Source organism: Nanorana parkeri, unplaced genomic scaffold (assembly GCF_000935625.1).
Source record: "Nanorana parkeri isolate BGI_ZX_2015 unplaced genomic scaffold, ASM93562v1 scaffold1023, whole genome shotgun sequence".
NCBI classification, from domain to species: domain Eukaryota; kingdom Metazoa; phylum Chordata; class Amphibia; order Anura; family Dicroglossidae; genus Nanorana; species Nanorana parkeri.
Window position 1 is genome coordinate 328,451 of NW_017307291.1, and position 14,252 is coordinate 342,702.

At 43.7% G+C, this 14,252-nt stretch overlaps 2 protein-coding genes across 2 annotated transcripts in view; one reads left to right on the plus strand and one right to left on the minus strand.

Annotated features, from left to right (window-relative positions):
• Nucleotides 1–10,054, minus strand: part of INTS8 (integrator complex subunit 8) — a 41,324-nt gene extending 31,270 nt beyond the window's left edge. Inside the window, exons 1-5 of the mRNA XM_018567226.1 lie at nucleotides 9,873–10,054; nucleotides 7,540–7,714; nucleotides 6,682–6,822; nucleotides 1,817–1,888; nucleotides 1,285–1,336 (exon numbers count right to left, since the gene is read on the minus strand). Coding sequence (XP_018422728.1) covers nucleotides 1,285–1,336; nucleotides 1,817–1,888; nucleotides 6,682–6,822; nucleotides 7,540–7,714; nucleotides 9,873–10,047 — 615 coding nt within the window. The 5' untranslated portion in view covers nucleotides 10,048–10,054. The remainder of the gene's footprint in view (nucleotides 1–1,284; nucleotides 1,337–1,816; nucleotides 1,889–6,681; nucleotides 6,823–7,539; nucleotides 7,715–9,872) is intronic.
• Nucleotides 10,055–12,704: 2,650 nt separating this feature from the next.
• NDUFAF6 (NADH:ubiquinone oxidoreductase complex assembly factor 6) overlaps nucleotides 12,705–14,252 on the plus strand; it is a 46,362-nt gene continuing 44,814 nt past the window's right edge. Inside the window, exon 1 of the mRNA XM_018567229.1 lies at nucleotides 12,705–12,896. Within this exon, the coding sequence (XP_018422731.1) occupies nucleotides 12,796–12,896 (101 nt within the window). The 5' untranslated portion in view covers nucleotides 12,705–12,795. The remainder of the gene's footprint in view (nucleotides 12,897–14,252) is intronic.

A 14,252-nucleotide genomic window follows, 5' to 3' on the forward strand; every position in this document is an offset into this window, starting at 1 on the left:
GGATGAATGTCGTTTGCATGGCATTCCCGCCACTAGATGGAGGCGAGGAGCATAGGGAATTCTAGAAAAGATATAAGAACCCAAGATTTAACTCAGTCCATAAGCATACATTTAAATCTGATATACTATATGGTGAACCGATGCTTTTGTAGCCTCCATCACCTTTTGAGGACTGGCTACTAGAAATTTAGTGATTGCCAGAGCTGTAGTTAGCATGGCTGAAATATAGTGGCAGTTTCCTGGTTAATTGCAGGTGTTCTGGCATTGATTGTTCTTGCCTGAGTGAGGTGTGACTCTGCTGCAGTGTGGGGCAACCAATGGGGGACACTGAGTGTGTGCAGTACACCAGTCAGTGGTGCATGATGAGTAAGGGCATATATACTCCAGGGAATTGCCAAGTGCTCAGTCCAGTTCTGGGATAGCCCAGAGTCCAGTCAGGGCTAGGTGTTATCCAGCCTGTCCCCAGGCTAGGCCTGGGGGTGGAAAAACCTGAGTGCAGGAAATGCTTGGCTAGGTCTCAAGCTTGGAGGAGACCCTGGCTACTGATTGAGAAGGAGAACCAGGGAAGCTGATGGAGGTGCATCCTCACATTGTTAACATCAAAAATATTAACAATCAGTTATAAAGCCATCCACAACTCTGCCCCCGGTTATATCTCAAACCAGTTGTTATCCGGTTAACCGATTAATCGAACTTAATAATTGGCCAACTAATCGATTATGAAAATAATCGTTAGCTGCAGCCCTAATAATAATAATAATCCTGTACACTATGTATAGAATGTGATGACTCCGGGACCTTAGACTACTGCAGAGAAGAGGGAGGGGCTCTGGAAGGACTGGTCTAACAACAAGCTGGCTTGGGGGATTAGTTGAGTATAACTTTTATTAGAGGATGTATTTCCCTAGAGGAAAGCGAGCAGTTAACCCTTCCAGTGCAGGGCTATCCCCTCTGCAAGGGTTAAAGTTTTTGCTGGAGTTATTTTGTAATCTATGAAGTAAGCAGTCATGGCTGGTGTGTAAAAAGTCCCCATTCAAAGCTGTATTTACTCTTTTTATGTATCCCAGTAAATGCTATGCTAATGCTCCAAAAAGGATCATTTATTGCAATAACAGATACCACCCCCTATACATAGAAGAACTGCTTACAAGTGTTTTTACAATGAGTGGGTGTCACCTGTAGACACCTGAGTATACTGCAACTCCAGACACAACCAGTGATGGTTGACTGACAATACAGACTGATTGTTATCTATCGTTTCCATAGCATGCCATGAAAACCTACCACTTTCAGAATATTTTCAGTGAGCTCTTTTTCTTGTTGTATTTGATTCATTCTGTTAAAAAGAAAATAGAACAAATGAAGATTATTCAGGTGTACAGTCTTGTGAACACAACAACATTCCAAAATGGAGTAGTTTGCAGAAAACAACAGATTCATATGGCTTATACAAAGTGGGACATACAGCTTTGTCACTGAACCTGTGCAGCCAAGGCTTGACACTAAACACCGAAAGGGAACTTTTCATACATATATAATATGTTTTCATTGCTATAAAGTAGCCAGCGTCACAACTAACACATATCTAAATGATGACTAAATGATACATGTATATGTCTGACAGGGGTTTAAACTATTCTCAAACTCACCCTAAACTGATACAAAATTGTGTTGCAACAAAAAGAAGCATGAGGGCATTTTCAACTGTCCTAAGAAGTTCATACACATATTTCCAGGATTCCCTATATGACAGGTAAAGTTTACACACGGTCACATAACTAAGCTGCATGACTTTGTCATAACCTTGATGACTTACACATTTGGTTGTAGCGGACCCTGCTTAATTGGCTTCACAGGGAAACTGCTCTGCACAATAGTCCTGATTGCCCTGTAAGAGAACACATAACAAAAGAAAGAAAATACATATTTTCATTGGCTGCTTTCACAATGTTCCACTGGATATACTGAACAAGGGATACAAGCTGTAACCTTCTGGAAAATCTGTCTCATTGCTCCTATTCACCATTGCATTGCTCTACAACAGAATTGATACATGTCCCCCACAGTTTTGCAAGTGTGCACTATTTTTAACTTGCAATTTGCAACACACGTGCATCACAGCCCCATTAATTTCTATGGGTGAACTGTACTGATGGCTGCTTCCAGCCATCCAGAGGAATACAGCTCACCAATGGGAATTAACGGGCTGTGTTGTGAAGTAGGAAGAAGAGCCAGTTGCAAAGGCTGTGCGGCATCATGTAGAACTGCAAAGCCATGATCACCACTAAAACGGGGAGAAAGGAAATTATTTCACCAGGTGGGCTCTCCTTGGGGGGTGGGGATTATTGAGAGATTACTTAAACAAAATGTTTATTAAAGCAATAGTAAAGTAAAATGTTTTAAGCGATTTATGCTGATTAAACCACTTACAACGGGTACGGTTTCCTCATGTTTAAATGTTTTAGCCTCCTGCAGAATCAACTGGTCCCCTGAGCACTGATATCCAGTTTTAGGGTGGCTTCTTTCCTTTGCAGGGCCCTATGGAGACACCCTTGTGTGTCCTACTAAGCGGTGTGTCTCCTCACAAACACAGCAAGGCAAGACACTCCCCTCTCCTCCTTCCTTCTCTAAGCTAGTAGATGAACTGTTGCTGTAGATTGTGCTGTCCCTTGAGATCTTGTATTGGACGGGGAGTTCAGGGAAGCCGAGCTGAGATAATTGGAGCTGCTTGGAAACTTGATGACTGTAAGTGCTTGGGCAAAAATGTAAAGAAATACTTTGCTGGGCTGTTGTGGCATCCTGTTGAGCTCCTGGCAACTAGTGATGTTACTGGTTGCTAGGAGGATGCTGTGGTTGGCGTCCCTCTGAGCTCCTGGCATCACTGGTTGCTAGGAGCTCAGGGGGATACTGGCAACAGCAGGTTACTAAGGTTACTAAGACCTGGGCAGAAAGCTGTGTATGGCCCTTACACATCTCCCCATCCGGCTCTTATCAACGTGGACACTCTGGCTGGAAATAGGGCAGCAGGCACACTGCAAACATTGTGCAGCGGAGCGGCTGTGCCACTCTGCCTTAGGCCCCCTCCATGAGATGCTGCCTGAGGCAATAGCCTCAGGCTGCCTCATTACAGGGGCAGCTCTGCAGGAATCTTAAACTGCCTGATTTCCATCACTATAGACACTATCACATCGGTGCTTTTAAATTGACCAGAGTTACTAGTGCAAAGATTATGAGCACAGTGCAGTCACCCAAAAGTAACTTGATGTCAAGATCCAGAAAAGGTAAAAATAACATTTGGCTGGTTTCCATTGGGTCATACATTTGCCACTGCAGTTTACACAACCTTAATAGTTAAAGCTTTATGGTATCCAAAATTATTTTCACCTATTGAAGTCCCTACCATATCAGAGCCTATGCTAAATCAAAGCTCAGACAGACTTATGCACCAGTAACACATACAGATGTAAATTACTTTTACCACTTAATGAGCAAAGCTCAGAGTCCAGTAATGAAATCCCCTACAGACCTTTTTGTCTCTCTACCCTTAAGATAACGTTATAACAAAGCCATAACCTTTTTTTGCAGTTGGACTGACTATTTATTCTGAAAATGTAGCTGGATTAGTTCGACACTGTCACCCCCCTTTAATAATAAGCTGCGGCACTGGGGCAGAACTAGCAGAAATTTGATGGGCCTTCCACAGTGGAGGAATGTGATGTGATTGATGTCAATGGGGAAAATTAAATCATTCATGGATTAAGGAGACACAGACTGGTTTTCCTCATTAACTAAAGCTCTGCACGCTTTATCAACATCAAGGATAAAACAGATATTCAATATTGCAAAACAAGGGATTATATTTTAAATCCATATTAATCCCAAGGCATAAACAGAAGCGCAGCACAAATTCTTTCCAACCGACATTTGAATGCCTGCTGCAAGTTTAGTAGATTTGCACTTACGAAAAAGTAAGTACCACAATAAGATTTGTCTATTTGGGTTACAGTCTTTAGCTTTTTCATTTTATTTTTGTTGCTTATTACACACTGTATAGAGTGGTGTCTCAATAAACACATCTACAAGAGATATTTTAGATTAAGTTAAAAAAATTGTCATTTTTTTGTTTTCATTAATTTGGTGCAGATACACACGGAGAGGCTTCAGGCACCTAGAGCAATGGTGGGCTTCCGGTGCGTTGCTGTACCCTAAAAGAGGATGGGGCTCCCTCCAGGTCAACCTTCCCTTAAAGTGACACTAAACTCAGGAGTTAAACCTTACCTGCATTCAGGTACCTTCACTATTAACATAAATGTATCTTGTGTATCACTCGGCTGTAGATCCTGAAATCATCTCTGAATTGGTGCTAAGGATCCTTCTGGAGGGTGGCTACTTTTGTTCTACATTCTACATGAGAACTACATTCTCAATACAAATTATTAAACTAACGTGAGATTGTAGTCTATCACAGGAGTGAGCTTGGACCGGTGGCTACCTTACAACACACACAGGGACCATGAGGATCAAAAGTAGCCACCCTCCAGAAGGAAGGACAGTGTAAGGACAGTGTAAGCACCAATATAGAGATGATTTGAGGATCTAGAGCTGAGTGATACACAAATAAGATACATTTTTGTTAATAATCAGGTACTACAATGTATTTTTAAAGTTTAACTCTTGAGTTTAGTGTCAATTTAATTCATTCATTGTTATATAAATATATCCCATAATTAGGAACTCCCTACCTACGTGCACTTTTTCTGTGCTAGGTATAACCTTGCTTATTGTAAAACTTGCAATAAGCAAGGCCGGACCAAAGGCAAAGACTCTGCATAAGCTTCAGCCTCTATTGCATGTACAGTACAAGCTGTAGAGAATGGAAGAGCGAGGGTCAGCACTAGGAGCCAGTCAGATTCTAAAAGGTGCTAAAAAGGTAACATGCTGACATGGGGGTGCGTGGTGGACATGCTGCATTTTTACTGTCCAGCCATAGGCTGGGCCAGATTTTATGCTAAGTTTATTGGTTAATGCCCAACACTACCTTTTGCGGAAGACTACCAAAGTAGTATTATGGATTGGTGAGTCAACAGAGGACAGAGTTGGAGAATAGTGAAAGTGGTTATTTTACTTTTCACAGATGCCGGGCAATTTTTGTTCAAAAAGGTGGAGCTGAGATTGAACTGTGGTTTGTAGGGAGGTCTCTGGCAGTGCAGGACCTGGCTTTGATGGTTAGCAGTGGTGCCTGGATCACAAGGGTGTATTACAAATACTTTGGCAGGTAAAACTGAATACTGCGATTATATGTAATATATTTATTTTAGTTGTGTATATAGAAATTTACCTGCAGTGCAGCATTAACATATATCACTATACTGAAGAAGAGAGCCACCAGTGGTGCCTTCCCACACTTCGACCAAGACTGGGTTTAAATAATTATATGCACTGTGCATTAATTCCTCTATTCTTAAATATATATATATATATACACACACACACACACACACACACACACTGAGTGGCCAGATTATTATGCCCACCCCATCAGTACTTCGTCGGGCCACGAGATAACTCCACAAGATGACTTCGTTGGGCCGCCTCGTGACTCCACGAGATGTTGAAGGGTGATGCGAGGAATCTGACACGGCACTGTTGCCCTTCTGTTGTCTTGTACCAGGCTTGCCACTCTCCGTTCTGCCCTAACATTGACTAGTCGCTGCCGGCCACAATTCGCACGTTCAGACCCAGATTTTCGGCTGACAGTCCAGTCTTTAAATACTTTAACAATGAGAATGAGTGGACAAACAGCGCTCTCGAAAAGGGATTGGAACTACGTAGTGTGCTGCCCTGAAAAACAGTGGGAGGACCTGTGCTTGCCGGAAAAAAAAAAAAACTCAGAACAGGGCGCAAAACTAGTAGGGTGGATGATTAGACATTGATATTGTCAAGGTGTACTAGGAAATTGCGTAAAAAAGGGGAGTTTACACTGACGTTTAGATGTGGGGACGGCCTCGCAAGAAGATCGAGTGGTCCAGGGTCGAAGGCTGAAGGAGTTGTGAGAATTGTCGGCCGCAGTTGGAGATTGAAGAGCTGTTAGCCGGAGGGGAGGGCGAGGCGGTACTAAGGCAGTGCTGGGTGCTGTGACCGTGTCCGTGTCACTCTCATATGGACCGGAGTGGGGGCAGTTTGTGAGCAGAATACTGAGTATGACTCACTGGTGCTATGACTGAACAAACACCTGTCTCTGCAGCTGTCAGGACGGTGTTTGAACCAGAGAGCAGTCTTGTCACTTAGGGTTCCGGTGAGAGCGGCACATGTGGCGTCTGGCCGTGTGTGAGATAGTGCAGAAAGCTATGGTCGGTAGTCTGCTCTGCAGGGATGGAGGAAGGACTCGGAAAACACCGGGGACAACGCGTTTTGAGGAAACCTCTTTTTCAAGCCCTAACAATGAGCCCCTTTTGAACATTTAACGAATTCTGCTGTTTTGCTGATACTCGCGCCATCCCACGTTCAAAGGCTGTTAAATCGCGAAGCCTACTAAATGATAAATCCTCTCAGTAACCAATTGCAACCAATCACAAAGCTGCTATTAGAAGGTTAGTACAAGCAGACTAGGTAAAGACAATCGAAGTGCACATTGACGGAATAAGATGATTGATTGAATAAATGGCTATTAATTTACATTACCATCTGTTATACAGCATGATGGCCATGGCAGTGGTTGGAGGTAAGCTGGAGAGGTCCAGGTCTATATGCTTTGTTCCTGGAGGTACTTTACTCACACAAAGGAGCTCATTCAGCAGCATGTTCAGCACAGGCACTGATAAACTGAAACACAGACAGCCAGATAGAAAAATCAGAGGTTACCAAAGACTAACATGAATACAAATAAAATATATGGACAAGGGATATCTTTAAAAAAGCAAACAAAAACAAAATACAAATGGGCAGTAATGATATTTGTCAGTCAAAGCAGGAAGTAGGGCAGCTGTTTTCAACCTGTGGGTCGCAACTCACTGTTGAGGGGGGTCGCAGTATCCACTTCTGCTGCGCTAGCGTAGAGGCTCCTCAGCCTCCTCCTAGCACAGCAGTGTCAGTCAGCGGGAGGACAGCAGAGGCTGTGAATATAAAAGTGCCGCTATACAGACTGCCCGGAGTTCTTTAGAAAGAGGTTTGACTGAGACCAGACACTGGCATACTCAGCAGAATAATAATCAGTGAAACGTTGCATTTCCAAGCTCTCTTTTCCCCCCAAACAGAATAATTTTCAGACATCTATGGACCGCAATGTACACAAACTAAAGAAGCCCAACAATCATGTATATAACACAATGGATGATATTGGGTATAAGACATCATTGAATACATTTATGAATTAAATGCTTAACCAGATGTGTCAAACTCTAGAATTCTCTGAGGCAGAAATGAATGAGCTTGACTGAGTGGTTTGGAAAAGATCAAGACTGAGAGATGGATTTGTATACTGAATAGGAAACCAGCACAGAGACAACATATCTGCAGAATGCCTTGTAACAACATGCATACCTCTTCTCAAGCACATTAAGGTCCCACTTTAAGTAAGCTGCCACTTTTAAAGCCAACAGTTTCAGGGTACGATTTCTCTTGTTGTCAGTAGGGGGCTGGACTTGATTCTGCTCATTTACAGTGGGTTTGGAGGCCTGCTCTAGAAACTGGACAATCAGCTGAACAGGATGCGGATCTAAGGAGAGAAATGTTTGAAATGATTAAATAAACAGGTCAAAGGTGTCAGGATTTGAAAAAGATACATTTCTTTTAAATGCAAAAAAAACAAAACAAAATGTTTACAGGTAAAAATATTGATCATATTTCAAAAAAGATATTGGCACCTTAGGGCCCAAACAAAACTCTTTGTGTGCATTAACATCCCCATAATTAGAGTCAGCGTGCGACACTGAAGCTGTCACACGTCGGCTCTATTGATAAAGAACTGAGAGATCGCAAACAGCTGATCGCTCAGTTCCCCATCTTCTCCCTGCAGAGAGTGTTGACGGTCAGCCACGGCTCCCCCCAGGGACTCTCCCTCCCCTCTCTGTGTTCCTCCAGTACTAATTGGAGGTACAGACAGGGGAGGGCAGAGCCTGCTGTCAATTAGGCAGCAGGCTGGATCCTGACAATATTGTCGGGATCTTTCCTGGCTGCAGCATGGCTCTGCGCTGTCAGCATATAGTGGGCAATATGTTGAGTTTTGTGTCACAGGCGGACATTAGTAAATGTCTGTCTGTGACCTGGAAGAGAACCAAGTCAAAAAAAGTTTGGGCCATGGTTCTCTTTTAACCCCTTCATGACTGAGGCCCTTTTTTCATTTTTTGCACCCATGTTATATTCCACATTTTAGGCCTGAAAATGACTTAAAACCCCCCAACATTATATATTTTCTGAATGCCAAGACCCTATAGAATAAAATGGTGGTAGTTGCAAATTTTTATTATTTTATTATTATTAGCGCAACTCCTTATTAAACCCCAACATTTAGTGAAAAATTTAATTTAATGCCCCAAAACACAACAAAATACCAATTTTTTAAATGACATATAAAAGATGAGGTTACAACGGGTAAAACGATACCCAACATGCATAGGTTACAAATTGCGTGCGTCCGTGAAACGGCGAAAAACTGCAGTACCCCAAAAAGTCAATAGAAGACGCTTTAAAAGCCCCCACAGGTCATCAATTTAGAGATACCCCAAAATACTGGCCCTAGAATTATTGCTCTCACTCCGGCGTGCGCGGCAATACCCAACATGTGTAGCGCGTTCGTCGTTTTCATACGTAGGCGCACCCGACGCGTGTTTACGTGGCGACGCGCGTGCTCGCGGGGGCGGGGGACTTTAAAAATATTTTTTTTATTATTATTAGATTGATTTTATTTAATTTTAATTGAAAAAGCTTCTTTTTTTTTAACTTTACTTTGACTGCTATCACATAGAGGGGCTTACAAGCCCCCCCATGTGATAGCAGATGGTCGTGACAGGTACTCTTTAAGGTGATGCTGGGGGTCCAAAAGACCCCCAGTGTCACCTTTACACTGGAAATAAGCTATTGAAGTGCAGATCGCACTTCAATAGCTTATAGCTGGGCTCCAGGAGCCCAGAACTGACAGCCCAGGGACCGGAAGTGATGCACTGCGGGGGTGTCCGGCGGGGGGCGGCCCCTTCTTCGGGACACAGAAGCGATCTGGCGACAGGTAAGTCGCCAGGATCGCTTCTGTTGTAAAGCCGACAGTTGGCTCTACAAGTTTAAACAGAGTCCCGGCGGCAAAAGTCGCCGGGAGTCTGTTTAAACAGCCCCCATGCTGGCGACGTACACTGTACGTCGTCAGTCACGAAGGGGTTAAAGTGTAGTTTAAACAGAATAAAACTACAGATGACACGCATCAAAGAGCACTTGAACTAATTAAAAATCAGCTTTATTGAGTACATTCACACCTGTGCATTGTGATGTGCTATAGTGCAGGTGCATTTTTTTACCTATAAAAAGAATGTCCGTGCACATATACTGTGAGCTACTGTGTGTTACTCTAATGCGTATTATTGCTGATTTTAATGCTCCCTAACACACATGGAGAGGGGTGAATGGGTCCTTAGGACTTTGCTTCACAGTCAATTCTTGATAATATGATTCTGCAGCCATGATAGCATTGGCATCCCCCACTGGTAATCAGTTGGGGGCTTTGCATAGAACTCTGCTGCAAAAGAAAGCGAATGTGATTCTATGGTATTTTTCCAGCAAGTTCCTTATCTGGGTTCTCTCAGAAGAACATGCTGGTGGATTCAATATTACAGGTATTCTTTCAGAAAACCACATGCACCAAACTTGTGTATACTACAAACTAGTACCTGGAGCAGACTTCTGTAGGTGAACCTCCAGCAATGAATCATCCAATAAGAATTCAAACCATGAAGTCTGAGGTGGAGTGCATGGTCGGCTGGAAGTTGCGGCCTCTCTGTCCACAGCTTCCGCGCTCATCTTCTTTGCCTGGATCTTTTCACTTACTGAGTTTTTCTTTTTCATTTTTTCAGTCTGCAAACAGATGAGAGAAATTTGAGGCAAAGGGGTAATGTACACTGAAAATACAAGAAATGTCGGAGTATAACCAGCTTGTGGTAAAGCAGGCCAAAAGGAACCAAAAAGATAACTACCAAACTCATGTTAAGCACAGCGGAGCCTTCATGAAACAGAAGGTCATCACACATACAAAACATAAAAAGGGTTAATTCCTTATTCCATGTCCGAAGACAGTGGGAGGAGTCAAGCAAATCATTAATTCATGTTCCATTAGCCAACAGTGCATTTAGAACCTAAGGTTTGAAGCATACATACATCCTACTATTCTAGTCATTTGTTTCAAGCTGCATACATCAATTTCAGGCGTACTGGCCACCATCAGTTAAGTGTATGAAATCCATTCTACAGGTCCATTAAAAGTGGAACTCCTGGCCAATAGCTTCATGCACATATGTATTTATTTGATTATACATTATTTATTATTGGATTATTTATTACAGGTATTTTATATAGCGCCGACAATTTATGCAGCACTTTACAGACAGAACAATCACATCAGCCTCTGCCCTCAAGGAGCTTACAATCTAAGGTCACTATCTCACATGCATACGAGGGCCAATTTAGACAGGAGGTTTTATTTTTTTGGTAACCTCATTTAATAGATTATTCTCACCTTCTGCACAATGATAACAGTCACCAACCTGGAAGCGAGGAAACGTATCTTCAATGGGACAAAAAAATAAAAATACAGAGCTGCAGGGACGGACTAGTGATGTCATGTTGGACAGGTGGAACAAGAGATATGCAGGATTCTGAAATACCTGGGAGGGTGGGCTAGTGAGGATTCTAACAGCACTTCTAGCAAAGATGCCATTCAATGGAGGCAAGTAGTTCAAAAAGGGCAGCCACTGCAGTTAACAAATTCAATCAATTTATTCCACAAGATGATCAAAGGATATCTCTGCCTGGATCCACACCCTTACGCATTTCACCCAATCACAATGCTTAAAGCTGAACTCTGGGAATTACAAAACAAATGCTTGTTTAATCAAGGGGTAGAGGAACAATCTGTAATACCTACCTTATTCTCCTCCATCTGTGTGACCGATCTCCCAAAGCCTCTTCTCTAAGGTCGCTGTGGGCAGCAGTCACAGTTTGACATCATTACATACAACGCGGGACCAATCATCCTGCATAGTGCGTAAGAATGCCCAGACCGTTGAAGAGAAGAGGTGAGTGCTGGCTGCCAGGGAAGGAAAGGATAATGTATTTCTGACACTTTACTCCTCTACCCCAAGACTTACCGAGCAATTACCCTTGCAGTGCATTTACACTTACTATCGCCACAGTTTATGAATGGACAGGATCAGTTACTATGTCGATAATCATGAATGAACAGGAAGTGATTTAGAGCACTTCCTATTCATTCATAAATGGGGACACAGTAAACATACTATGTCCTCAATTATTTACATGCACTCAGCAATCAGTCCCAATTGCAAACTGCTTGTAACCGCTCTCCATTTTGACTCCTATGGCGATCACAGGAGGCTGAGCCGGTCAGTGCAGTAGGAGAACTCGGCCTTCGGTGATAGCGCCGTTCACATTGCTCCCCTCCTCACTTGACCTCCTGACAGTGTTTGTACTCCCCGCTGGATGCTGCTCTGTGTCAGAGGGAACAAAGAGCGGCGACCGGCTTGGAGGAGGGAAACTAGGAATGTACTGCATTTCTGGCCAAAAACACTGTACTTCCGGCATTTTGGCCAAAGTACCATTTTTAGCCAATATGTTTCGGTGGCCAAAATTTAATTGCACCCCTAGTTTTTTTCAAAGATAAGCGCGAAAAAACTCTCAACATAAGACACTCCATTAATTTGGATAGCCACTGCTCACAACTAAGCATTTTGTCACCAGCTTCTTTTTGGCAGATTACAGACCATTTGTCCCCATAGACGTCAATGGAAATGCCTGAAAATGCATGACATAGGTATATTTGCATATTTCTGTGCGCGTTTGTTCATTGACTGCAATGTCTCCCAATATGCCAGCTAAAACACACGTCCAATGCACGCAAAAATGCACTACACACCCTAAATAAAAACGTGTGCTAAAATGCAAGATTCTAAGCGTTCACCATCTGATTTTGAATTGTACTGTAATGTCCTCCTTATGTTGTGAAGGTGTGCATAAGCTGTTGGTGCTATATAAACCCTGTATAATAATAATAATAATAATAATAATACTGTACAGGTAGTGAGCGTTGTCACCCTAACACAGGAAGTGTGTTGCTGGCAGGATCACCAGATACAAAGGGAAGAAAATAAAGCAGCCAGTACATATAAGGACTAGTAAGCTGCACTCTGACATTTTCGTTGTTGTTGTGTTTAGATACATGTCGTCCTGTCCCCCTTACAGGGCCAGCTCTGTGTGAAAGCCCTGTGCACAGGAAATTTTAATGTTCGGAGCTGACGAATTAACGCAACACAGTCCCGGTGGAAACCTGCTCCTCCCACTCCCTGCCTGTCCCCTCCCTCAGACCCCGCTAAAAACGAACACTCACCGGCTCCGCACACCAATGGAAGAAAAAGAAAAAGAATAAATGATCACAGACTGGCGACCGTGTAATGCGTCACTTCGGGTCACGTGACAACAACACAGGCGCCGGGCGATGACGTTATGACGAGCTGTGTGAACTTTTCTCCCAATGAAAGCTGAGCTAGAGCCCCACCCCCTGGCCGCCGGGGTGACTTTGTCATGGCAGCGCGGGCAGTGCTGCGCCTCCGGTCACTTCTGTACAGAGGGAACAGCCGAGGGACGAGCAGCAAGGCCACCACCTACTGTGCGGAGCTGGTCAGGTACTTGAAGGTGGGATGGGGGAGTCATACAGTGCTGTGCTGAGTCTCCTTACTGGAGGCAACCCTCCTTCCTCCTCACTTGTCCTTGATTTTGCTCTGTTGACCATTGTACTATGTACAGGATACTTTGTATTAGGGCTGGCATACACTTCTGTGCTGTGTTGCAATAACACACATTACATGCATTAGTGCACTGCTGACACACATGCATTGGTGTGCTCCTATGCATGGTAACACTGCTGTGTCGGAAAACATGGTGCATCTCAGATCCTGTTGCACTGGCAGCCCATTTGACTTAATGCAACACTCCAGAACTGACATGAATGGGCCCTTGGTCTATCCATCCCCTCCAAAGTCCTATGATCAACCATTCACGCAGCTGCCAGATCTGCTGCTGTAAATTCTCCTACACATGCATAGAAAGATCCTAGCTATTCCTAATGGAAGTTCCGTATATTGTACATTCCAATAATAGACGGAGTCTCCATAGCGATCGCAAAAGAAACAAGGGGCTGACCAAAGAGTTTTTGCGGCAGCCTGAATCTCACAGGAGCATAGACAGTATAAGACTTTGGGGGTGTGACTTAAAGGAGAACTCCACTTTAGTTAAAAAGAAACATATAGCTTATAATTAGGGATGCACTGATTTTGGTATTGAGTACCGATATTTTTTTTATGGTACTCCCCAATACTGATACCGGAAGGCCCATTAAGGAAGCCATGCGGCGTGTAATAACTCGCCACTGGGCTTCCTGATTAGCCGGGAAGCCGGACAGTGTGTAAAGACTCACCACCCGGCTTCCTGAGTAGCCGGGAAGCTGGATGGTGTGTAAAGACTCGCCACCCGGCTTCCTGATTAGCAGGAAAGCCGTCCCCATGCTTCTCGTCACTAGGTGACGAGAAAGCATGGAGTCAGCTTTCGGGCCAATCAAGAAGCCGTGCGCCGAGTAATGACGCGGTGCTTAGCTTCCTGATTGGCCAGGTAGCCGACTCTATTCTCCCTCGTCATGAGGTGATGAGGGAGCATGGAGCCGGCTTCCCGGCCAATCAGGAAGCCGGGCAGCGTGTAATGACTCGCTGCCCGGCTTCCTGATACCGGAAGTATCGGACCAGGCATCGGAGTATTTGGGGCGAGTATCGGTGCCGATGCCGAGTACTCGCCCAAATACTCGGCATCGGCACCTATACTAGTATCGGTCTCGGTGCATCCCTACTTATAATATTCTTACACAAGCCATTTTGTAACTTGTTATTAAAAATGACCTTACCAATTCAATCAGCAGCTGCTGTCATTTTCTGAAACTGTTCAAAATCTGCGATGCAATACGGCATTAGGATGCATTCTGAACATCACTG